The 26,910-nt window shown below is 39.0% G+C and overlaps 1 protein-coding gene across 3 annotated transcripts in view; it reads right to left on the bottom strand.

The window, feature by feature from the left end:
- Positions 1-26,910, bottom strand: part of LOC126272781 (trafficking protein particle complex subunit 13) — a 200,592-nt gene that overhangs the window by 108,699 nt on the left and 64,983 nt on the right. For all 3 annotated transcript variants that reach the window (XM_049975925.1, XM_049975926.1, XM_049975927.1), the window contains exon 3: positions 16,477-16,561. In XM_049975925.1, the coding sequence (XP_049831882.1) occupies positions 16,477-16,561 (85 nt within the window). The remainder of the gene's footprint in view (positions 1-16,476; positions 16,562-26,910) is intronic.

Raw genomic sequence — 26,910 nt, 5'->3', positions numbered from 1 at the left:
AATGGTTACAATTACAAGTGAACTATTTTTCAGCATTAATTCACTAGCACACACTTCTATGTGCTAATCCCTGTCTCAATGTTTTTGAACTTGTATTCTGCCTTAAGTACTAACAACTCCTCCTTTTCCCAGTTATTTCTGCACGAGAAAGCTGCAATAGTGTAATCTTGTATATGTAACTTATCCAATCATGTGGTTATGTGGGGCTTAGAAGGCATAGGATGTTTATCTCTCCAGAACACACAAAATTCTCCAAACAGACAAGAAGCTCTTCTATCTTACTACTCACTCTTCTAATATTTTGAAATAATGTTATCTTACTTTTCTGAGCATTATTAAACATTTTGTATTATATGAGGTTCATTCAAATGAAACCTTGTTAATGTGTCTATGTTTGCCTTACATGTTAGGTGGCAACACGTAATTGGGCATATGGTGGCGTCAACTATTGGTAGAGAGACTGACGTGTGTGCACTGTTTGATTCTGCATAGCACCAGTGTGGTTTCACGCCGAGGAGAAGGCGACTCAGTTTTTGGCAGCAGAAGGAGTTGGAGGCTGTGAAATGTGTAGATGGATAAAGGCTGTGTACGGTGAGTACAGTCTGAGTCATTCAAGTGTTGTGAGATGGCGCAACAATTCCTTGAGGGGTGCAAGTCACTGGAAGACAATGCTTGTCCTGGAATGGCTCATCATGTCATCACACCGGAAATGGTTGCGGAAGTGAATGCTTTAGTCTTGGACAACTGCAGAATCACCATGGACCAGATCCATCGGTTACAGGATATTAGCATGGTCACCACCCACACCATAATGCATCAATCCTTAAACTTTCGAAAAATCTGTGCACAGTGGTTTCCCCACTAAATGACTGACATACAACGCAATACTCGAATGGTGCTGTCTTTGAGTCATCCACAATGTCATCATGAGGAGGAATACGGCTTTCTGTTGCTTATTGTCACGGGTGACTAAACATGTCACCATTTTGAACCGGAAAGCAAGCGTCAGAACAAGCAGCGGAAACATGCAACTTCACCACCTCCAAAGAAACCGAAGGCCGTGCACACCAGTTCTGGTAAGGTCATGATGTCCTTTTTTGACCATAAGGGTCCACTGCTTTTCGAGTTACTGGAACGGGGAACCACCACCAATGCCCAGCATTATCAAGCCACTTTACAGAACCTTAGATGAGCCATCAACTCTAAACACCGAGGCATGTTGTCCAATGGCATTATCCTCCTGCACGATAATGCCCGTCCATGCACAGCCAATATGGTGAAGATGACATTGCAGCAGTTTTTGCGACTATTTTTGAGTATGTGTACTGTTATAACTACATTTTTGAGTTAATAAAATCATTACCATTACTTTACACTAGTGACCAGGTTTCATTTGAATGCCCTTTGTATAAAGCAGCAGACACTGTGTGTGTGTGTGTGTGTGTGTGTGTGTGTGTGTGTGTGTGTGTGTGTGTGTGTGTGTTTTATATAAGTATCCAGTGTTTCCTCCCAAAGCACTGGAGGAATTTCAACAAAATTTGTCACACAAATAAAAACTTCAGGAGTATCAGCACTGTGGGGTTTATAATATCCCAGATCCAATAGGAGAGAAAATGTGGGTAGAAATGAGGTTTTTTCAGCCCTGCTTCATAGGTCGCCCAGCATGGCAGGTGTATTGTGTGGGGATAATATAGGCATGCCTTACAGACCTGTCTGCAGGGCAGCCTACACAGAAGAAGGCAAAAATGGCTTTCCAACTTCTGACATATGGCTTGCCTTGCTCAACAGGTGTGTTGTGGGAGTAGTATCAACTTGATTTATTGAACTGTTTTGCAGGTGCTACACGTGGAGATGGACATGGGTGAGGGAAGGTTGAGATGGCTAGAGAAGGGGATGAACAGAGAAAAGGAACAACATGGTTGGATATGGAGAGAAGAGGAGATGGATAGGGAGAGGTTGGGAGGAGGACCTGGATAGGGCAAGGGGGAGATGGATAGGGAGAGATGGACTGTAGGAGGTAGATAGATAGATATAGGTAGATAGATAGATAGATAGATAGATAGATAGATAGATAGACAGATAGAGATAGATAGATATAGATATATATCTAAAAACAAAGATGATGTGACTTACCAAACGAAAGTGCTAGCAGGTCGATAGACACACAAACAAACACACACACAAACAAACATACACACAAAATTCAAGCTTTTGCAACCAACGGTTGCTTCATCAGGAAAGAGGGAAAGACGAAAGGATGTGGGTTTTAAGGGAGAGGGTAAGGAGTCATTCCAGTCCTGGGAGCGGAAAGACTTACCTTAGGGGGAAAAAAAGGACAGGTATACATACACACACACACACACACACACACACACACACACACACACACACACACACATCCATCCGCACATACATAGCGGACATCTGTGTCTGTTTATGTGCAGATGGATGTGTGTGTGTGTGTGTGTGTGTGTGTGTGTGTGTGTGTGTGTGTGTGTGTGTGTGGGAGGGGGGGGGGGGGGGGGGCGAGAGAGAGAGTGTATACCTGTCCTTTTTACCCCTAAGGTAAGTCTTTCCGCTCCCGGGATTGGAATGACTCCTTACCCTCTCCCTTAAAACCCACATTCTTTCGTCTTTCCCTCTCCTTCCCTCTTTTCTGATGAAGCAACTGTTGGTTGCGAAAGCTTGAAATTTGTGTGTATGTTTGTGTGTCTATCGACCTGCCAGCGCTTTCATTGGGTAAGTCACATCATCTTTGTTTTTAGATATATTTTTCCCACGTGGAATGTTTTCCTCTATTATATTCGATAGATATAGATAGACAGATATAGATAGACAGATATAGAGAGATATAAGGCAAGACGAAATGAAAAGGGAAAGGGGAACAAGAGATCGAAAGGGGAGGATGTATTAGGAAGGTACGGGCAGGGAGTCGGGGAGGAGATGAGCAGAAAGATGGTTTGGGGGAGGGGGGAGGAGGAGGAGGACTGAAAGAGAGAAAGAAGAGATGTACAGAATGAGAGGGAGGAGGAATAGATGAACAGAAAGGGGAGACAGGTTTGGATAGAAAGAAGGGGGGAGGAGTAACTGGGCAGAGAGAAGGAAGTGGATATAGACAGAGGGAGGGGGAGGAGGAGATGCACAGAAAGGGTGGAGAAGGAGGGGTGTACTCAGAGAGATGAGGGAAGGAAAGGGTGTACAGTGAGAGAGGGAGGAGGAATTGGGTGAAATATACTTATCAAATGTGTACATAGACCACCCTAAATAACTGTTTGTCCAGATGCAAATTACAAAAGGTTTTAGGCAAATGTTCTTTAGGTGTCAGGACGACATCAATCAGCATTATTGCCATCATTGTAGCTTTGTTTTTTACAAAGATATGAACAGCGGTATGACTTTTTTAAATGGTACCCTGTATTTTTTATTCGGTAATTCATTTCTTCTCCTAAAGACCTATTCATAAAATGTATCGCAGTGCACCATTCACTGAAACACAACATTATTAATTACATACCACAACATTGACGTTGACACTCCCAGTGCCTAGTGCAGGCACTCAGAGTAATGGAACACAACCACATGTTTATGTTGACAGAGGACATAAGTAGAACACACACCTGTCATTCTGTCAACCATATAGATGCAACCAACAGCCATCTACTGAGCTGTGACAACACTGAGCTATTGTCATGGAGATGCTTACGAAATAGTGTTATTTACTGGTTGAGGTAGGCCTGTGCAGGTGCACCACTGCAATTGTTGGTAGCCCTGCACCTGCTATATGGATGTCTGACTCACAGCTCTCGTACAAGATAAGTAATTTAAGTAGCAATAAACTTTTTTAACACTTTAAACTAATTTATTATGTTAATTATAGTGCTCTTCAAGCATAGGATTAAAGGTTTTTGTCTTACTCACGTATTTTCACAGTAATCACGTTAAGTTTGTTTTGTTTACATATTGCGGCCAGGCCGAACGTTTGAGCTTTCAGATTAAACTTCATACTGCAATTTTAAGTGCATTTACTGTTAGTTTAGTGTGCTAAATATGTTTGCTGCCCCTTTATATCTGTAGAGTATCGTCACCTCTTAATTTATTTCCAGTAAAAAACTTCTGTACCACTGTTTACATTGTCGCGAGTAGGCCTAATTTTTCGTACACATATTTTCATTGTTTTCTGGCAACTTAATTGTCTTTCTGTCACTAAAATCGATTTGTACCATGAGTGTGAAGTACATGACGTACCACAGAATCGTTAGCTCCGGGGTCTGGTGTGATGGATGTAGTAACTTTTTTCATTGGGGCGATTGTAGTGGCGTGGGAATTGGGAAAATGAGCGAGAGTCATCAGTGGTTCTGTAGGCTATGCAGTAGAGATAGAAAGATTGTGGAACAGGAGGGGAAAATTGCTGCCCTTCAGGCTGAGTTAGATGAGGCTAGGCGAGAACTAGGCAGGTTAAGGGGGGAGAAGGGTAAACAGGGGTGGGAAGTGGCAACAGGCATAAGGAACAGGCCAAGAAATTCTTCTGACAGCTTTGTTATTAATGTACAAAATAGGTCTGACCTATTGCCTCAGTCAGAAACTGATGAGCCTCTCACAGATGTAGATGTAGACCGGGCTCAACAAGCTTTCAGCAGCAAATTGAGTAAGAATGTAGGGAAGTCTGCAAAGAGAAAGAAAGTCTTGTTGCTAGGTAGTTCGCATGCTAGGGGTGTGGGCCAACTTCTGCAGGTTGAACTAGGGTCAGAATACCATGTCACAAGTTTTTTCAAACCTAGTGCTGGACTGGGGCAGGTTACAGAGGATATAGGTTCACTATGTAGAGGCTTTACTAAGGAAGATACCGTGGTTATTGTGGGTGGGCTGGGCAACAGTGTTGACAGAGATCCGGGGTACAGCATAGAGTGTGACCTGGCAAAGATTGCATCAACATCGAGTCATACCAGTGTTGAGTTTGTGTTGGTTCTGGAGTGCCACAACCGAGCTCATTTGAGCTCTTCTGTCAAGAGAGTTAATTTGGAGTTGGAACGGCTACTTGGATCTGGTGCAGGGTCACACATTGGTGTGGTTCCTGTTGATTCACTCTGTAGGTGGGACTATGCTAGACATGGCCTACACCTCAACAAGAAAGGGAAGAGTAAACTGGCTGGGCTGATAGCAGGAAATTTAAAGGGGGGAGGAACTACATCTCATGGTGGAAACTTTTTTTTAGTGTACGATCAGTGTCCAGTGGGAAACTCAGCCAGGCAAGTACTAAAGATGTTAAAGTTCAAGATACTCACAAAAGTAAAGTGAAAAATAATGGTAGTATATTTCATCAAAATATTGGGGGATTGAAGAATAAAATTGATGAGCTTCTGCTTTGTTTACAAGATATAGAAACTGAGAATGTAATAGATGTACTATGCCTGTCTGAGCATCACATTGTCACTGATATGCAAAAGGTTAGCATCAATGGGTACAAATTAGCTGTACATGTAAGTAGAGGTAATATGATGAGAGGAGGAGTTGCCATTTATGTCAAAAGCTTCCACAGTGTAAAAAAATTTTACAAACTAAAAAATTGTGTGTAGAGAAACATATGGAAGCATGTGCCACTGAACTAAAACTAAATGATGGCACTTTCATAATTGTAACAGTGTATAGGTCCCCCCTCAGGGAATTTCCAGCTATTTCTAGAAAACTTTGATGCTTTGTTGTGTATCTGTCAGACAGGGGGAAGCAAATTATCATTTGTGGGGATTTCAATGTTGATCCCCTGAAAGAGTGTAATAGGAAGAATGACCTTTTAGTATTACTCAGTTCTTTCAATTTGATCTCCGTCATTGATTTTCCTACTCGGATAACAAAGAACAGCAGGGCATCGATACATAACTTTTTTATAGACCAAGATAAGTTTAAGGACATAAATGCTTATCCTGTTGAGAATGGTATTTCAGATCATGGTGCACAGCTAGTTACAGTACATGACACAGCGCCATGCAGTATATCAAATCAGAATTTCAAAGCAGTGCATTCAATTAACAATATAAATATTGCAAACTTTAGGGAAAGCCTACAGCAGTTAGACTGGGATGAAGTGCATAAGGAATCCGATGCAAACTTGAAATATAACTTATTTCACGATACATTTTTTAGGGTATTCGAAAATAGTTTTCCCAAGAAAATAGTTAAACATAATTCCAAGAAAACATATAAAAAACCTTGGCTAACTAAAGGAATAAGAATATCTTGCAACCGCAAAAGAGAACTGTATCTAACAGCAAGAGGGAGTACTGACTCCGAAATTGTTCAATATTATAAATACTATTGTGCGGTACTAAGAAAAGTTATTAAAAAGTCCAGAAGTATGTGTATCATGTCTGAGATCAGTAACTCTGATAATAAAATTAAAGCAATTTGGAATATTATTGAAAGGGAAACAGGGCAACCAAGAGCACAGGAAGGCTTTAGTGCCATAAAACTGAATGACAAAGTATACTAACAAACAATCAAATTGAAAATATTTTCAATAATCATTTTTTAAATGTTGTGGAGAAAATAGGATCTAGAGCTTCACTAGAAGAGGCAAGGCTTCTAATAGAAGAGGCCATACCTGTGCAGTTTGAAACAACTGTATTTCCACCAACCTCTCCCTCTGAAATTAGTAAAATAATAAACTCACTGAAAAGTAAAAGCTATTATGGAATTGATGGCATTTCCAGCAAGGTACTTAAAGCTTGTTCCCCAAAGATAAGTAGGATTTTAAGCCACTTATGTAATAGCTCTTTGGAGCAGGGTGTTTTCTCCGATAGACTGGAATATGCCATTGTAAAACCACTGCATAGAAAGGGGGATACGTCGGATGTCAACAACTATCGCCCAATCTCTCTTCTGACTGCTCTATCAAAATTTTTTGAAAAAGTAATGTATTCAAGAGTAGCCTCCCATATTTGTAAAAATAAAGTGGTAACAAAATGTCAGTTTGGTGTTCAGAAAGGCTTTTCAACAGAAAATGCTATATATGCTTTCACTGATCAAATATTAAATGCTCTGAATAACCGGACATCACCCATTGGTATTTTTTCTGATCTCTCAAAGGCCTTTGACTGTGTAAATCATGGAATTCTTTTAGATATGCTAAATCATTATGGTTTGAGTGGGGCAGTGCACAAATGGTTTAATTCATACTTAACTAGAAGAATGCAGGAAGTTGAAATAAGTTAGTGTTAAAACAACAGCTGATTCCTCAAAGTGGGGGGGGGGGGGGGGGGTGTCCCCACAGGGTTCGGTCTTAGGTCCTTTACTGTTCTTGATATACATTAATGACTTATCATTCCACATTGATGAAGATGCAAAGTTAGTTCTTTTTGCTGATGATACAAGTATAGTAATAACATCCAAAAACCAAGAACTAAATGATGTAATTGTAAATGATATTTTTCACAAAATTATTAAGTGTTTCTTAGCAAACGCACTCTCTTTAAATCTTGATAAAACACAGTATATACAGTTCCGTACAGTAAATGGCACAACTCAAGTAATAAATATAGACTTTGAACAGAAGTCTGTAGCTAAGGTAGAATTTTCAAAATTTTTAGGTGCGTCCATTAATGAGAGGTTAAACTGGAAGCAACACATTGATGGTCTGCTGAAACGTCTGAGTTCAGCTATGTATGCTATTAGGGTTATTGCAAATTTTGGTGATAAGAATCTCAGTAAATTAGCTTACTATGCCTACTTTCATTCACTGCTTTCGTATGGCATCATATTCTGGGGTAATTCATCGTTGAGTAGAAAAGTATTCATTGCTCAAAAACGTGTAATCAGAATAATTGCTGGAGCCCACCCACTGTCATCCTGCAGACATCTATTTAAGGATCTAGGGATCCTGACAGTATATATATTCACTTATGAAATTTGTTGTTAATAATTCAACCCGGTTCAAAAGTAATAGCAGTGTGCATAGCTATAGGAAAGGATGATCTTCACTATGCAGGGTTAGATCTTACTGGCACACAAAGGGGTAAATTATGCTGCCACAAAAGTCTTTGGTCGCCTACCAAACAGCATCAAAAGCCTGACAGCCAACCACCATTTAAAAATAAATTAAAAGAATTTCTAGATGACAACTCCTCCTACTCGTTGGCTGAATTTTTAGATATAAATTAAGGGGGAAAAAACTAACTTAAAGATTAGTGTCATGCAATATTTTGTGTAATGTACTCTCTTGTACAGACATCTTTTATCAACCTGACACACTCCACATCATTACGAAGTGTCATATTCATGATCTATGGAACAAGTATTAATCTAATTTAATCGTCAAGGATCAACTTAGTTTATTGCACTGTTCTTTAAAACTGATGTTAAATACCTACGTACAGCTTTCACCTACAAATCTCCAATATACAACATCACCAAGTTGTATAGTAGTTTCTGCATAATCAAATTAGGTTCTTTGTTTGAATGATATGTTGTTCTTCACTGTGGCTTTGAAGCAAACTTGTTCCCATGTGACCACAAACACTTTTGTAATATCTATTAGAGTTATCTGTTACGCTTTCTCCTGAATTTAGCATGCTCTTGAAATGTTCGTCTACTTGGTAGGACCTGCCTTAATGTAAATTTTTTGAGTTGGGCACTGCTACTACCTTTTTTTGTGTCAGTTTGGTTTTCAAAGGAATGCCCGGCAACAGTACTTAAGAGTCTGGAGAGAATTTGTGAGAGTAATGAATTTAATAGGATGTGATGAGAGTTTCTGGGAATATATGATGCAGAGTATGTCAGAAAAGTATGGTCTGGAAGCTGTGGGTGTGAAAGATTGGTGATGAGCAGTAATACTCCCAAATGGGGGTACAATGTAAGTACTTTAATTAGTTTCCACAGATGGCATAGGGAATATTCAGTTCCAGCTACTGCAGGACAAGGTTTCAGTTTCAGATATGGGACACTGGAAATGCCAGTCAGAGACTAAAAGGATTTTGCAAAGACAGCAGAAACAGTTAAGTAAGGTGTGTACTACTGTGCAATAACTTTATATGACTACAGTGGTGAGGGAATTGGGAACCAACAGAGACAGCAATGGTGAATTTTTATATACTGGACAGGTCATTGTCAGACAGTGATTTTACAATAAATCTAATGGGAGGGCTATCAAGATCCAGGCAGGCTCTCTCACAAAGTATACATGGAATTGCATTTTAGACAGCATTAAAGTAGTTCATCCGAAATGACGAGGCAAAATAAAGGCAGGTTCAAGTCGAAGAAAAAAGTTTTTAAATCATATTATACTGAAAAAATAATGGATATATTATTGTTGATATTTTTTGTGGGCTGTCATCCAAGGCATAATTCTCTGTGTTGGATGATGGTCTTATGCCCATAACATAAATATTAGTAATGATGCAAATACTGGCCTTGAATGCTTGCATTCAGTGGAAAGTTTTTTTGAAAGTAGATATTAGACCCTACAAGGATAATAAATCAAGAATATTTGCAGACTATTAACAAAGCAGCACTGAAATTGTAAATGTAGAAGGAAGGGTATGTGACTACATATAATGACATGTAACAGAGAACCTTCATGTGTTATTCGTCTGAGAAGCAGGGACTGGCAGCTGGAGTATCAGGTATGCTGTGCATCATATAAGGTAAGGCAAAATACACTGAGGTGGCGAAAGTCACAAGATTGCCTTATGCACACATGCAGATGGTGGTTGTATCATGTACACAACATATTAAAGGGGAGTCTATTGGCAGATCTGCCATTTGTACTCAGGTGTTTCACGTTAAAAGGCTTCCAACTTGATCATGGCTGCTTGACAAGAATTAACAGACTTTGAACAAGGAAAGGTAGTTGGAGCTAGATGCATGAGGCATTCTATTTACAAATCTGTTTGGAATTCAATATTCCGTGATCCACAGTGTCAAGAGTGTGCCAAGAATACCAAATTTCAGGCATTACCTCTCACCACAGACATTGCAGTGGCTGACAGCCTTCACTTAACAACCAACAGCAGCAGCACTTTTTGTAAAGCTGTCAGAGCTAACAGACAAGTTAGTGTGCGTGAATTAACCGCAAAAATCAGTCAGGGATATACAACAAAGGAATCCGCTACGACAGTGTGGCAAAATTTGGCATTTATGGGCTGTAACAGCAGATAATCAATGCAAGGTCCTTTGCTAACAGCATGTGATCACCTGTGGCATCTCTCCTGGACTCTTGACAATATCAGTTGGACCATAAAGGACTGGAAAACCATTGCCCAGTCAGATGAGTCTCAATTTCAGTTTGTAAGAGCTGATGGTAGAGTTTGAGTGTGGCACAAATCCCATGAAGCCATGGGCCCCAGTTGTCAACAAGGCACTTTGCTAGCTGGTAGTGGCTCCATAATGGTGTTGGCCGTGTTTACATGGCACAGATTGTGCACTCTGGATTTTTGGCTACTTGCAGATCATTTTCAGTCATTCATGGATGTTACGATCCCAAACAAGGATGTAGTTTGCACGGATGACAATGCGCCATGTCACTGGGCCACAATTGTTTATGATTGATTTGAAGAGCATTCTGGACAATTTGAGCTAATTATTTGGGCACCCAGATTGCCCGCATGAATCCCATCGAACATTTATGGGACATAACCAAGATGTCAGTTCATGCACAAAAACCAGTACTGGCAACACTTTCGCAATTGTGAATGTTCATAAAGGCAGCATGGCTCAATATTTCAGCAGAGGACTTCCAACGACTTGTTATGTCCATTGAGTTGCTGCACTACACTGGGCAAAAGGAGTTCCGACATGAATTAGGAGGTATCACATGGCTTCTGTCACGTCAGTGCACAATATTAAAAGTGAAAATAAATAGAAGGAAATGTAAGAGGAAAGAGGCTCAAATAAATGGCCTGTCCATACCACAAGTGATCTGTATCTTTAACAAGGTCGATACACCACTTATTGTTCCTGAATCATGGTGGAATGGTCTGAGGAACACTGCACATCAGGGTGCTTGTGTGGTTCATCATACCACCTGACTCTGATGTTAAGCGGTCATGGGGCTCCAATTAGCAATATGTGCACACCTTTGACACAGCTACAACTAATCATTGTAAGTTTTAGGAAACAGCTGAGTGATTACATCTCAGGACGGCTTCACATTTTCAGTGTCTGGTTTAGTCCATGTTTCATTGTGCTGTGGTTGTCAGAGTGAAATAGAGTGTCACTCTATTCGGAAGGTGTGTCCAATACCACACACACACACACACACACACACACACACACACACACACACACACACACACACACACACACAGATTCCTTATGAACAGTACCCCACAACTTAGCACCTGGGTGTGGGAGAACATGAAAAAGATTAAGTCAGATGGTAGGGTGGGGGGACACGTGTGGAGCCAGGAGGGGTAGAGAATGTTTGAGTCACATGAAAGGATGAATATAGGTGACTTTCAGTGACAGTGGCAACATGTGGGTTAATAGCATTAAAAGTCCTGAAACTGAAAAGGAAGAGCAAGCTTTGCAAACATGAAAACCAAGAAATTTGAAGAATGTATTTTTGGAACATGGCCACATGCAGCATCTTACTCACTTGCACTGATTCCCATAAATAAAGAAACTTTTGACTGGAAAATATTTTGGTTCCAATGAACAGTTTATGGTATCTGTAGTGGGTAATCTGAAGAACTGGATTTGAACCTAAAGGGTGGAATCTATGCATAGCAAAATATTGTGAACATACACAACCTTTGCTAGGAAGAACAATAGCAACTGAGGATCATATTGACTAGACTGAAACCCACTTCAGCTGTGAATGATGTATCCTTAATTGCATGACTAGTTTCAGAGACCTATAGTTCCATCACCGGGTGTCACACATCAAACGTGTTTATTAAGTCATAGGCATGGGACAGGTGGGCCAATTACCCACAAAAGTTCTAATTTGTGCATATGCCACATTTCAAAGTGCCAGAGCAGTGAGAGGAGTGCGTGCCCCACCAGTATCCAATGAACTAAATGGTGTGGCAGCGGAGGTGACCAGCATATGAACCGTGTGGCTGGGGATAGAAAGAAAATCATGGGAGCTATAGAAGTGCAGGAGTGACAGGACCATTCACTTACATTATTATAAGGTGCAGACAATAAAGAGGAGACACAGTCATGGTATAATGTGAAACATATCAGTAATACATGCAAAAAAAAAAAAAAAAACTATAATGAAATTCCATATTTAAGCAATAACAATAAATAATACATACAAAAAACTATATACTAAATGAAAAACCCTCATACTAAGGCAATAAAATAGGGTGATGGAGTAGTAAGATCATACAATATATAACACAACTGTCTGTAGTGCTCACAAAGGCAGTAAAATATAAAATAAATCTGCTAACAGTTCAGAATGACAAAATCAGAAACCAAGCCTCAGGAGCATGCACCCATGTGTTGAATATGCCTATGGCTACCTTAGCTTACTCTAGTTTTTATCTGTACTTGTTCTAAAAATAACCATGCACTTTTGTGTTTATGTTGTATCTGCCTGGTAGTTGACACCTCGGCACACCAGGCAGCCCATGCAAGCAGTCGCCCTGCTAGGAGGAAGTACGTAAATGGCTCTCACCAAAAAATAGATTTTTCCTTGTAATGCCTGGCTGTTTACCAAAAAGTTATACGTCATCTCCTCAGTGTCTGGGGCCACCAACCTTGCCGACAGGCAGCATGTCTGTTACAACAGAGTGCAGTCGGCTGGGAACTATTTTGCTACCTAGTTCATGTGCTCTTGCATTGCCACAAAGGTATCCATCTGCTCCTCAGGGTCATTCCATGTCAAGTCATCCAGGCCTGACACCTATTATCTATTTGTGAACTGAGATTTTGTGTAATGCTTTTGTATCTAATATCATTAACTTTTGCCAATTTTTATTGCTTTATATACATTCTGTTGGTAGCAATTACTGTAAGTTTTATGCAATACGTTACTTCAAAGCAAACTGTAAAAATTTGAAAATTGGTTGTAGTTTTTAAATAATAAATGATAAGCTGACAGTTTTCTCCCTGAATATCCGTTTGGACGTGCCGTTTCTGAAAACATGTTAGACTTGTCCAATTAAACTTTTGTAAATTAATTTTATTGATAAATTAGAAACAAATATTTTGGACAACTGCCCCCTCTGGAAAACACTCAAAAAATTAGAAAGTGATCTACAAATAATAAAGTTTCATCACACAAAAAATCAGTTTTGAGAAATGAATGGCACTGGGGAATATACACACACACACACACACACACACACACACACACACACACACTAGAGAGAAGACTTTAACAACGTAAGTACACATAACAATATCCAAATTAAACAAAAATTGCAATATATGAAACAAAATTACACATTATAAAATATAGGGCAACTTGTACATTATATGACATATGAACACTTTCTTACCTCTGCCATAGCCAAATTAACTCAATGTAAAAATACACAGCATTTTGTTTATAATATTTAAGCATTTTGCCAAAAGCCAATATTGTCAACACTGCACTAAGTGCTGGTGCTGCAATCTGCATTAAAGTTGGTTCGTAACTACACATGTGAAGAGACACTTTGATGCTTAGACAATATTTTTTGTATGAGAACCACTTTTCTTCCACCAACTTCGAGGACTCTTTGCTCAGAGAATTTTAAGTACGGCTTGTTTCTGTGGTGACAACTTCACACAGAACATGAGAGAAAGAATCACAAACGTCATTATCAAGCCAATAGGATGGGGATGGTCCACGAGGACATATGAACTTTGCTGTAACATCTCCTCCTTCGCAATTCACCTTCTCAACAATTCCCAAATACCAAGAAGAGTCATATGCAAACGCAACATAGCAGTTGGGCTGCATAGTGCATTCTGGAATTAGTGGCAGAAGTGCATCTGAGAAATCATACAGAACAGTAAAATCCCTATCACAGCTCAGCCTTTTTGCTCCCATCTTGGTTGGTGGTATTGGTACAATGTGATGCACAGAATTGTTTTTGCACTTGTGAAATGCTGAGAAAGATAATGTCTGATTTGTACTATTTCATCTTTTGAAACAAAGAGAACTGAAATGCATTGCATGTTCTCATGACAGAATTTTGTACTATTTCATCTTTTGAAACAAAGATAACTGAAATGCATTGCAGGTTCTCATGACAGAATTCAAACACCTGTGAAGCTGTAGGTATTTGATCTTTATAAACTCTTTGAAAACTTGTATTTGTGACAAGTCTTAACAGTGCCACCAATACCATCACAGGGAGATTTGCCACTGGTGGTAGCAATCAAGGACCAGCTGCACTTTATGTTGAAGTCGTATTCATGGTAGAAGATATTTCTGAAATTCTTACAATTTTTATATTGTGCAGCACAACCATCAGTGAAATATTCAACATACACAAGATAAATTTCTGGAAATTCACAATTTAAAAAATTCTGTATTATCTTCTTAGTCTGGTACACGAAGGCTACCTCATGTTCTAGATCATCAGGAACAATACAAATACTTTTTGCATGCAAATGTGTGCCCTTTTTGTAAGTGTGCAGAGTGCAGCTGCCATTGTTCTTATGGTACCCCTCAATTCATTTTGAGCAACAAAATTGAGATTTTCACTGAAATCTATTAAAATTAACAGTGATCCTTCATCAAGTGTTTCCTTCTTCATTTTCAGATAATCAGATTGTAATTGAGAAAAAAAGGAAGAGTAAGTTTTTCAATTTTCTTAATTAGTCTGTCACTGAATTCTGATAGAGAAGTGATCTGAACACTTTAAAAGTCGCTCTATCAGTTTTTGCCCATTGACTGTATTGAACCATCTCATCAGGATCATAGTCTTCTATTTCAATTTCTAAGTGAGTTTGAAGCAATGAACTGTTGGGGCATTTTTCCACACAGACGAAGCATATAGGCCAGTTATTTATATCACATGTTGTTATTTTAATTAGATCTTGGTATGTTTCTTTAATAGAAATGGAATTCAGAAGCAATTTAATGTTTTGGTGGTAAATGCACACACATACAGTATGTGTTCCTGATGATCCTGCAAGTATACACGGTTTTGGTTGAAGAGATTTTTTTTTTTTTTTTTTTTTTTTTTAATTACTTAAACGAAGAGGCTTTTATTCATGGGTATTTTTGGTGGTGCTCACTTTTTTCCCCCCAGGCGTTATTCTTGTGTTTTCATCATCCAAATAAAATCTCTCTACTCTTTGTACGGTATCATGTGGCAATGTCTTTCCTCTTTTCTGCTCAGCCATTGATAAAATACCCTTCTTCATTAAAAGAGCTCTTACTTGTCGTACCAAATATTCAGAAACCTGAAATTGGGAACTGACTATCTATGGAGACCAAGTTGGTGGCACAAGAGCAAGTAACTGAATTTTTCACGATTATTTGCATATTCAATTTTCTGTTTCATTTTGTCCATGAGTTGGAATTGTCAAAAATAGAACCACTTTTCATCCCCTGTAACTATACAATGCAAAAATGGCTTCCTTTTATACTGCCGAATGAGCAAAATTTCAGATTTTTTTTTTGCACTTTTCTATTTGCCTTTTGTTCAACTTGTGGTACCCATCTACCAGTCTTATGAATCTTTCTCATCTCTCATAGCCAATTGGAAACAGCTTGTTGACTAACACCCAATTGCTCGGCAAGTCGTTTTTGTGCTTGTGAATATCTTCATTGAACAATGCTTCCAATTCCACATCTTCATATTTTTTGGCAGTTTTCCACGTTCCTTGTTCGTAACAGTGAAGCCACCATTTTTGAAATGCCGAAACCATCATTCACACACATCTTGCGATGGAGAATGTTTACCATAAGCTTCTCTAAGTAACTGGTACAATTCAGCACCAGTTTTCTTCAAATGAATACAAAAAATTAACTCTGCCTGTGAATGCTCTTTGTTCGGTACAAATTTCAACATATTGAACAAACACAACAACGCTATGCCCACCTGGTTCCATTTTGTCACTCGTGTGAGTGTCTTTCACTTGTTTATGATACAACAAAATGGCACAATGTCAAATCTTTATAGCACACACTGCATTGTTGCGACATCTGTTGTCTGAAATCTGCATTTCATACTTGTACACTTGGTAGATCTTTTGTAATTAGCTGGATTGCCTGTCCCACACCTGTGACATAAGAAACCATGTGATGGGTAGCACCTGATAATTGAGCTATGGGATTCCTAAACTAGATGTGCAATAATAGATATATTCACTGTTGAAGCTGATTTTCAATCTACTTATTGTAAAAGTTCATTGCCCTAAAAGGAGACTGCAATGTAGTGCATTTTTTTTATTTAAAAATACATAGACTTGCAGTACTAGGCCATGTTGTACATTTATTTCAGTCAGTATTTATTGGGGTATTTTGTTTATGAACAATCTGTACATCAACATATCTAGCACAAAACGAAACACAAGACTTTAAAAAATCATTACCTTCACAGAAACATCACTTGCTATCTGGTTACTGTCGTTGTGGACACAAATATAGCTTGAGAAGGTTTCGCCAAGATAAATATTTCTGAAAATAAAGAACAAAAAAGTTTCTAACTGCTTTGGCAACACATTTCATCAGCCATAAAACACTGGTGCTACACATCTTTTTGGACATAAAATTCATATATATATATAAGAAGTGAAAAGCAAACAATGGAAAATCGAAAATGGAATATAACAATATTATGAAAAGGAAAGTTGCCAATCACCATATAGCAGAGACACTGAGTCACAGATAGGCACAACAAAAAGACTGTCACAAATAAATAAAGCTTTCGGCCATTAAGGCCTTCGTCAAAAATAGATGTAGACACACACAACACACACACACATATGCAAACGCAACTCACACACGACTGTAGTCTCAGGCAACTGAAACCACACTGCAAGCAGCAGCACCTGTGAATGATGGGTGTGGCAACTGCATGGGGATAAGGAGGACGCTGGCGTGGGGAGGGGAAGGGACAGTAAGGCATGGGCAGTTGACAGTGAAGTGCTGCAGCAGAGTAGATGGAGGGATTTGGGGGGGGGGGGGGGGGGGGAGGAGTAGTGGAAAAGTAGTGACGTAAAAATATAGTGTGATGGTGGAACAACGGCTGTGTATTGCTGGAACGGGAACAGGCAAGGGGATGGATGGGTGAGGACAGTGACTGACTAAGGTTGAGGCCAGGAGGGTTACGGGAATGTAGGATGTATTGCAGGGAGAGTTCCCACCTGCACAATTCAGAAAAGCTATTGTTGGTAGAAAGGATCCATATGGCACAGGCTGTGAAGCAGTCATTGAAATGAAGGATGTCATGTTTGGCAGCGTGTTCAGCAACAGACTGGTCCACTCGGTTTCTTGGCCACAGTTTGTCAGTGGCCATTTATGCGGATGGACAGCTTGTTGGTTGTCATGCCCACATAGAACGCAGCACAGTGGTCGTAACTTAGCTTATAGATCACATGACTAGTTTCACAAGTGGTCTTGCCTTTGATGGGATAGGTGATGTTAGTGACCAGACTGGAGTAGGTGATGGTGGGAGGATGTATGGGACAGGTCTTGCATCTAGGTCTCTTAAGGGGGGTGTGAGCCATGAGATAAGGGGTTGGGAGCAAGGGCTTTGTAAGGATGGATGAGTATATTGTGTAGGTTCGGTGGACAGTGGAATACCACTGTGGAAGGGGTTGGAGTTAATTTGGGGGAAAGAGACCAAACAGCAAGGTCATCGGTCTCAGTGGATTAGGGAAGGATGGGGGAGGAAGTTGTCCATGCCCTGGTCAGAGGATCCATCCCGGCATTTTCCTGAAATGATTTAGGGAAATCACAGAAAACCCAAATCAGGATGGCTGAATGTGGGATAGAATCGTCGTCCTCCCGAATGTGAGGTGGGTGGGGTGGGAAGGATAGTGGGCGGATGCGCTATTTTTGACAAAGGCCTTGCTGACCAAAAGCTTATTTTGTGACAGTCATTTTGTTTTGGCTATCTGTGACTCAGCATCTCTGCTATATGAAAAGTAGCACTATCCTTTTCATAATATTGTTACATTCCATATTGGATTTTCCACTGTTAGAAGTGACATAATCTGTTTTATAAAAAAGTCGTTCAGCATTGACTTACAAAGCCTGCATCTATTTGCTACAAATATAGACTCCTACTAGGTAATAACAGCATAATCGTTGAAGAAAAACATTAACTTTCACAATACCAAAACTGGTAAAAACGAGTCCCAGATATATAAGCCACAGAGGTCTTTATTGATACTCAACACAGCATTTAACATTAAGTTCACATCACGAACTGCAGTTAGTACTGAGTTAGTGAAATAAGCCAGTCGTTCAAAAAACTTTTAATTACAATTTTGTAATGAAATCTTTGGTTGTGCAAAATATGTAATATTTTCCTTGCTCTTCAACTAGGAAAACATCTGAGAACAGCTGACTAGCAGAATGTAATGCGTTTTATATAGATCTACACTTTGTAGTTCTTGAGTTAAAAAATAGCTTGCTTATAATTCTACTGACCGACAATAGATTCTTTAACTAACAAAAGATCATATCCACTTTAAGTTTTTATAAAAAAAATGTAAATGTCAAGAAAGTTTTTCCTTGGAAAATACATAGAGCAGCAGTTTATCAGCAGCTTGTTCTATCTGCAAGCAAATACTATTTAAAAAGTTACCATGTCCTTTGAATAATACACACATACCAATTATTCCAACAGAATATCTACTTCTACGCTTACATGTATATTCCACAAGCTATTGTATGGTGCACTATTAGTCATTTCCTTTCCTGTTCCACTTACAAAGAGAACCAGGGAAAAAACAACTGTCTATATGCCTTCGTAGAGCCCAATTTCTCTTATTTTATCTTTGTGGTCCTTGACAAACTGTACACTGGCAGCTATAAAATCATTGTGCAGTCAGCTTTGAAAGTTGGTCTCTGAATTTTCTCAATAGTATCGAAAAGAATTTCACCTTCCCTCCAGCGATTCCCATTTGAGTTTCCGAAGCCTCTCTGTATCATGTGTGCTGACTGACCATACCTGAGAATCATTGTGCAGTCAGCTTTGAAAGTTGGTCTCTGAATTTTCTCAATAGTATAGAAAAGAATTTCACCTTCCCTCCAGCGATTCCCATTTGAGTTTCCGAAGCCTCTCTGTATCATGTGTGCTGACTGACCATACCTGTAACAAATCCAGCAGCCTACCTCTGGACTGCTTCAGTGTCTCCCTTTAATCTGATCTAGTGGAGATACTACACACTTTAGCAGTACTCCAGAATGGGTCACACAACTATTCTGCATGCTGTCTTCTTTATGGATGAACCAAACTTTCTAAAGATTCTGCCAATAAACTGAAGCCAACCATTTCCTTCACCTACTACAACTATTACATGCTCATTTCATTCCATATCACTCTGCAACATAATGCCTACATATTTAATCGATGTGACTGTGTCAAGCAGCACACTATTAATGCTGTATTTGAACATTATGCAATTGTTTTGCCAACTCATCTGCATTATCTTACAATTTTCTACATTTAGAGCTAGCTGCTATTTATCGCAATGACTAGAAATATTGTCCAAATTATCTGATATCCTCCTACAGTCATTCAATGATGATACCTTTCTGTACATTATAGTATCATCAGCAAACAGCCACAGATTGCTCCTCACCCTGTGTGTCAGATTATTTACGTATATAGAGAATAAAAGTGACCCTATCACACTCCCCTGGGGCACACCAGAGGATAACCTTGTCTCTAATAAACACTTGCCATCAAGGACAACATACTGTATTCTATTATTTAGGAAGCCTTTGTGTCCCTCACATATCTGGGAACCTATTCTGTAAGCTCATACCTTTGTTAATAGTCTGCATTGGAGAACTATGTCATATGAATCTTGGAAACTTAAAGAGTACGGACTCTGCCTGTTGCCCCTTCTTCCATTGTTCGCAGGATAATGTCAGAAAACGGCAAGCTCACTAAATCCGTGCTGATTTGGAGACAGAAGCTTTTCCATCTGCAGGAAATTTATTATGCTGAAACTGAAAATATCTATGAGGATTCTGTGGCAAAACTAATGTTAAGAGGGGCTAATGCAGTAGAGGATTCTCTCTAAAACTGAAATGAGATTCCTTCTGGACCTGGTGCCTTATTTGTTTTCAGCTCTCTTAGCTGCTTCTCTATGCCAAGGATGCCTGTTACTGTGTCCTCCATAAGGAAGTCTGTGCAATGGTCAAATGTTGGTATGTTTGAACAATCCTTCAGTGTGAATGATTTCTTAAATATGAAATTTAAAACTTCAGCTTTCCTTTTGCTATCTTGTATTGCCACACTAGACTGGTCAATGAGTGGCTGGATACAAGCCTTTGACCAGCTTAGCAATTTTATGTAGGATCAGATTTTTCTTGATGATATGACAGTGGTCGTAGATGTATGTTTTGCGCACTGATCTTTTTACTGCCACATGAATCCACACTAACTTTTGCCTGTTGTCATTTACACATTCTGTTTTGAACCAAGAGAGTAACAGTTTATGCTTCCTCAGCATTTTCCAAATTTTATAATTAAACTGTGGTGGGTCTTTTCCATGCTTAATCTACCTACTATGCTCATACTTCTCCTCCAGAGCACAATTTACTACAGATTTAAACTTCATCCATCATTACTCTATGTTCATCATACTGGAACTAAATGATGTCCATTTAGTGTAGGATAACAACAACTGCTTATATGCTCTTTCTAGAAAAAATACTCTTCTAGACTTCTTGATTGATTTATTAACTTTAGTAACCACTGTTGCTATGATGCCATCATGATCACTAAGCCCTGTCTCTATACTGTTGGCATCAATAAGGTCATGCATGTTTGTAGCAGCAAGGCCTAAAATATTTTCACTGCATGTGGGCTCTCAAACTAATCCTTCAAGACAGTTTTCCAAAAGCTGTGTTCAAAAGAACTTCAGAATATATTATATACAGCTATCTTTTACCCCACGATATTAATGGAAATTAACACAAATGTGAGGATCAGAAAGTGTTTATGTAAACACACTCTGCAAATATATAGACTATTTTTCTACATGTTAACAATGGCAACTGAATCATTTTTCATAATGTTGTACCAGCTTTCTTATTCCAGTCTTATCAACACAAAAATGTCTGCAGTCTGTCTATTAAGCCAATATCATCATGGTCTCCTACAGTTCCATATCCAAGAAATCCACAGGATGTCAGGTTACTGGGGACAACAATCGATGTGGCTGCACACTGAGACACATTCAATGCCGGCTTACCTGAACCCACGAAGCTTCATTGTAACAGCCCCTGATTTGTCATATAAGCCCCTGATTTGTCATATAACAACTTCTTGAGGAAATGAGGATTAATTTTCTCTGATTTATAAGATTTTTTAGGGGTATAAAGGTAATAGAAAGTAGTACTGACATTAAATCAGGAAGCATGCTTCGATTACAGTGTACCACAAATCATAATAGCCACATATATTTTAGTCTTATTATCAATTACATCATTTTAACAATCACCACAGGTGAGAATACTTCTCTAAAACAGTTTTCAATACAAAGGTTTTAAAGCATTTCTGGAAGTTTTCTGTTTTTCAGAAAAATACCAATTATGCTGAAACTTTCTGAAAGTAAAATCATGTGCTGGACTGAGACTCAAACTTGGAACATTTGTTTTTTCCGGGAAAGTGCTTTACCAACTGGGCTACCCAAGCAAAACTCTTGACCCATCCCCACAGATTTACTTCCCCCCATACCTCGCCTCGTACCTCCCACACTTTACAGAAGTTCTCCTGCAAAACTTGCGCATCTAATACTCTTGGATGAAATGATAATGCAGGGACATGGCTTAGCCACAGCCTGGGGGATGTTTCCAGAATGAAATTTTTACTCAGCAGCAGAGAGAGAGAGCTGATAAGAAATCTGCCAGGAAGCAAGATGATGGCGAGTGTTGTCAGAAATTTATAAAGCTGTAAAAAGTTTGATGTGTGAAGCATACGACAACTTTCACTGTCATACCTTAGCAAAAGCTCTTGCTGAGAACCTGACAAATTTCTGGTCTTAAGTGAAATAGCTGAGCTGGCCAAAGGCTTGTTCACCAGTCTGGTGTGGCAATAGACGACAGCGAAAGTAGTTTTAAAATTCAGGTTTAAGAAGCCATTCTGTCTGAGGATTGTACAAACTTTACAATGTTTGACCATTGCAGACACACCCGTATGGAAGACATAGTAATAGGTATCCCTGGCAGAGAGAAGCAAATGAAAGAGCTGATAACAAATAAGTCACCAGGTCTGGACGGACTCTTAATTAAGTTTTACAGAGAGTACTCAACGGTGTTAGTCCCTTAGTTAGGTTGTATCATAAATCTCTTGCCCAGCGCTAAGTCCCGAGCAACTGGAGAAAAGAAGAGGTGACTCTCATATACAATAAGGGTAAAATAAACGGACCCATAAAATTACAGATCAACGTCCTTAATATCAATCTACTGCATACACTGAGTTCAGATATAACAAATTTTCTTGAGAAAGAAAGCTTCCATCCACAAATCAGTATGTATTTAGGAAACGTCACTCATGCAAAACTCAGCTTGCCATTTTCTCACATGACATCCTGTGCACCATGGATAAAGGGCATGAAGCAGAGTCAATGTTCCTAGGTTTCAAGAGACATTTGATGTGATGCCCCACCGCAAACTTTTAATGAAGGTCTGAACATTTGCAATCAGTTCCCAAATATGTAAATGGCTCGGAGACTTCTTATGTGATAGAACCCAGTGAATCATCCTTGAAAGTTAGTGTTCACCAGAGACAAGGGTATCATCAGGACTGCACCAAGGAAGTGCAATGGGACCACTCTTATAGTTAAAAGCACAAATGATATGATGGACAGATGAGCAGCAATCTCCAACTTTTGCTCATGATGCTGAGGTGTGCAGGAAGGTGTCATTGAGTGAATAAGCTTGCTCTAAATGTAGAAACCTAAGTTAATGCAGGTGAGTAGGAAAAACACTCTTGTAATGGTCAAATACAGCATTGGTAGTGTGCTACTTGACACATGCAGATTAAAAATCTAGGTGTAACGTTGCAAGCCAGTATGAAATGGACTGAGCTCATGGGTGTGACAGTAGGGAAAGTGAATAGCCAACTACGGTTTGTGAGAATAATTTTAGGATAGTGTAATTCATCTATAAAGAAGATCACTTATAGAACACAAGTGTGAGACATTCTTGAATACTATTTGAATGTTTGTGATCCCCAACAGGATGGATTGAAGGAAATCATCATAGCAATTCAGAAGTGAGCCACTAAATTTGTTACTGGTAGGTCAATCAACACACAAGTATAACGGAAATGCGTCATGAACTTTAATAGGAATCCCTGGAGGAAACACAACATTCTTTTCATGAAAACCTATTGAGAAAATTCAGAGAATCAGCATGCCAAGCTGACCTGCAGAACGATTCTACAGCTGCCAATGTAAATTTCTAACAACTACGAACAGAAGATATGAGAAATTAGGGCTCATATGAAGGCATAGAGCAGCCATTTTTCCCTCATGAGAGTATTTTGTAACCCATCTTCTTTGTATACTAGTATTCCACCAATTCATCAATTAACTGAAGTCTGACACCTGCTTTACATACAACTGAACATATTCACATTCCATTTCATATTCTTACAAACTGTTACATCCAGGTATTTGTAATAGCTAAACAATTTCAACTGTGACTCTTTGATATTATAGTCTTAGGATACTACTACTATTTATTTCATGAATATATAATTGTACATTTAAAGCACAATGCTAATCTTGTCAAGATCTGACTGAATATTTGTGCAGAATCTCATCAGAGATGAGTGTCACTTTTCTGGATGGTGGTTGATACAGGTGAGTTATCTCCCAAAGTGCCATCAAGTTTCTTCTGCAGATTGACATGCAGAAATGGCAGTCAGTTGTTTTTCTTAACTTATATGGTAAATTTAACATCTTTACGGATCTTGTTGAAGTAGTCAAGGAATTCATCTGGAGAGTCCACCACATACTGCTACATCACAAACATGTCATCAATGAATCTGTAGAAGTTCTTACGTGGGTGAGGCAAAGTCCTTTACTTTAAATACTCAGAACCACATGAAACTGTACTTAAAATATAAATTGCTCATCCTAAAAACAGCAGTATGAGCAATTTGCATGCAAAACTACACATCTTACCGCAAGAGACATCTGAATGCTAACCTATTCCATATCTACGAGAAGAACTTTCGAGGGGTGGGGAAGGGGGGGGGGGCGAATTTTACAGGATCAGAAACACACACATTTCAATATTGTGACTTATTGCTACACTTTCCTCTACTTAATATAATTATCTAACTGATCAACAAACTTTTCCTACTGGTCTGATAGCATTATATAGCTATTCAAGTCTTCGAAGTACACGTGTGGGATTTCAATGAAGTGGAACAGAACGATATGCACATCTGACAAGTCACTTTATCACATTCAACATCACATCTGCATTCAAGCAGTCCAATATCAAACACCACACTAATTGCATTTTGAAATGATGCTATTGGTATGTTACTAACAACAATATCAGAAGTTGGGTCCGCCTTGATGCAAAATACCTTGTTATATGTTTAATTTCTTTATTTTCCCAAACTAGTTTCGGCGACAAATATCACCATCGTCAGTGGGCTTTTTTGATCTTATTTATTGCAAGTTACATAATGTTTTTGAGCATTATTTTTGCTGTTTGCAACATATTTACTCCGTGCTTATGTCACCGTTTTTATTCACGAACATCATGTCATCTGCAAAGTTCGTTGGATGGTGTGGAGACGCTTTTATATACACAAAACAAAGTGCGAAAGTTTTGTTTTGTGTATATAAAAGCGTCTCCACACCATCCAACGAACTTTGCAGATGACATGATGTTCGTGAATAAAAACGGTGACATAAGCACGGAGTAAATATGTTGCAAACAGCAAAAATAATGCTCAAAAACATTATGTAACTTGCAGTAAATAAGATCAAAAAAGCCCACTGATGATGGTGATATTTGTCGCCGAAACTAGTTTGGGAAAATAAAGAAATTAAACATATAACAAGGTGTTTTGCATCAAGGCGCACCCAACTTCTGATATTGTTGTTTTTCTATGCAAACACTACCAAATGGAAGAGTTCCAAGATAAAATGATTGGTATGTTACTGTTGTAACCTGCCTTTTCCTAAGAATGTTGTAATATATGCTTATACTTCTTTTCTTTTTTGTGTCATGGGTCTTCTGACCGGTTCGATGTGGCCCGCCACGAATTTCTCTCTGTGCCAACCTCTTCATTCCAAAATAGCACTTCCAACCTACATCCTCAATTATTTGCTGTATGAATTCCAATCTCTGTCCCCCTCTTCAGTTTTTGCCCACTACAGCTGCCTCTAGTACCAAGGAAGTCATTCCCTCATGTCTTAACATATGTCCTATCATCTTGTTCGTTATCCTTATCAGTGTTTTCTGGCATATTCCTTTCCTCTCCGATTCTGCATAGAACCTTCTCATTCCTTACCTGATTAGTCCACCTAATTTTCAACATTTGTTTGTAGTACCAGATCTCAAATGCTTCAATTTCAATCTGTTCTGGTTTTCCCGCAGTCCATGTTTCACTACCATACAATGCTGTTCTCCAGAAATTTCTTCTCCAAATTAAGGCCCATGTTTGATACTAGTAGATTTCCCTTGGTAGGAATGCACTTTTTGCGCCATTGCTATTTTGCTTTTGATGTCTCCTTGCTTCATCCGTCATTGGTTATTTTACTGCCTAGGTAGCAGAATTCTTTAACTTCCTCTTCTTCGTGACTATCAATCCTGATATTAAGTCTCTCTTTCATCCTTCTTCGATTTACTCTCTATCAACATTCTATACTCATTAGATTGTTCATTGTAATTCTTCTTCACTTTCACTCAGGATAGGAATGACTGAAGTCTAAAATGTAGGGAAACACAGACTACTACTTACTGTAAAGATAACATGCTAAGCTGGAGGTAGGCACAATTAAAAAGACACTTACACATAAGTTGTCAGCCACAGCCTTTGTCAGGAATAGAGAAACACACACCATTCACTCACACAAATAAGCACCCCTCATGCACACATGACTACCAACTCCAGCCAGATGATGATGATGATGATGATGATGATGAAGATGTAGCCCAACCTTTTAATGATGAACCTCAGTTGAATAGGCTATGAGTGTTCTGAATTCACCACAATAGAGAGAAGCAGCTATGGAAAGTGAATTGAAGTAATTTTATCAAAATGAAGCTTCTGAATTAGTTAAAATACCAGAAAGGAAAAAACTGTTGGAGGTACAATAGGTGGTGTTGTTGTCTTCAGTCCAGAGACTGATTTAATTCAGCTCTCCATGCTACTCCATCCTGTGCAAGCCTCGGCATCTCTGAATAACTACTGCAACCTTCATCCTTCTGAATCTGCTTAGTGTATTCATCTCTTCATCAGCCCCTATGATTTTTACCTCCCACACTTCCCTCCAATACTGAACTGGTGATCCGTTGATGCCCAGAACATGTCCTACCAACCAATCCCTTCTTCTAGTCAAGTTGTGCCACAAATTCCTCTTCTCCCTAATTCTATTCAGCACCTTCTCACTAATTATGTGATCTATCCATCTAATCTTCAGCATTCTTCTGTAGCCCCGTATTTCAAAAGCTTCTAGTCTCTTCTTGTCTACACTGTTTATCATCCATGTTTCACTTCCATAAATGGCTACACTCCATACGAATACTTTCAGAAACGACTTCCTCACACTTAAATCTCTACTTGATATTAACAAATTTCTCTTCTTCAG

This window comes from Schistocerca gregaria, chromosome 5 (genome assembly GCF_023897955.1).
Source record: "Schistocerca gregaria isolate iqSchGreg1 chromosome 5, iqSchGreg1.2, whole genome shotgun sequence".
Taxonomy (NCBI): Eukaryota; Metazoa; Arthropoda; class Insecta; order Orthoptera; family Acrididae; genus Schistocerca; species Schistocerca gregaria.
Note: the sequence above shows the minus strand (reverse complement) of the source record. Positions and strands in the feature narration are given on the sequence as shown.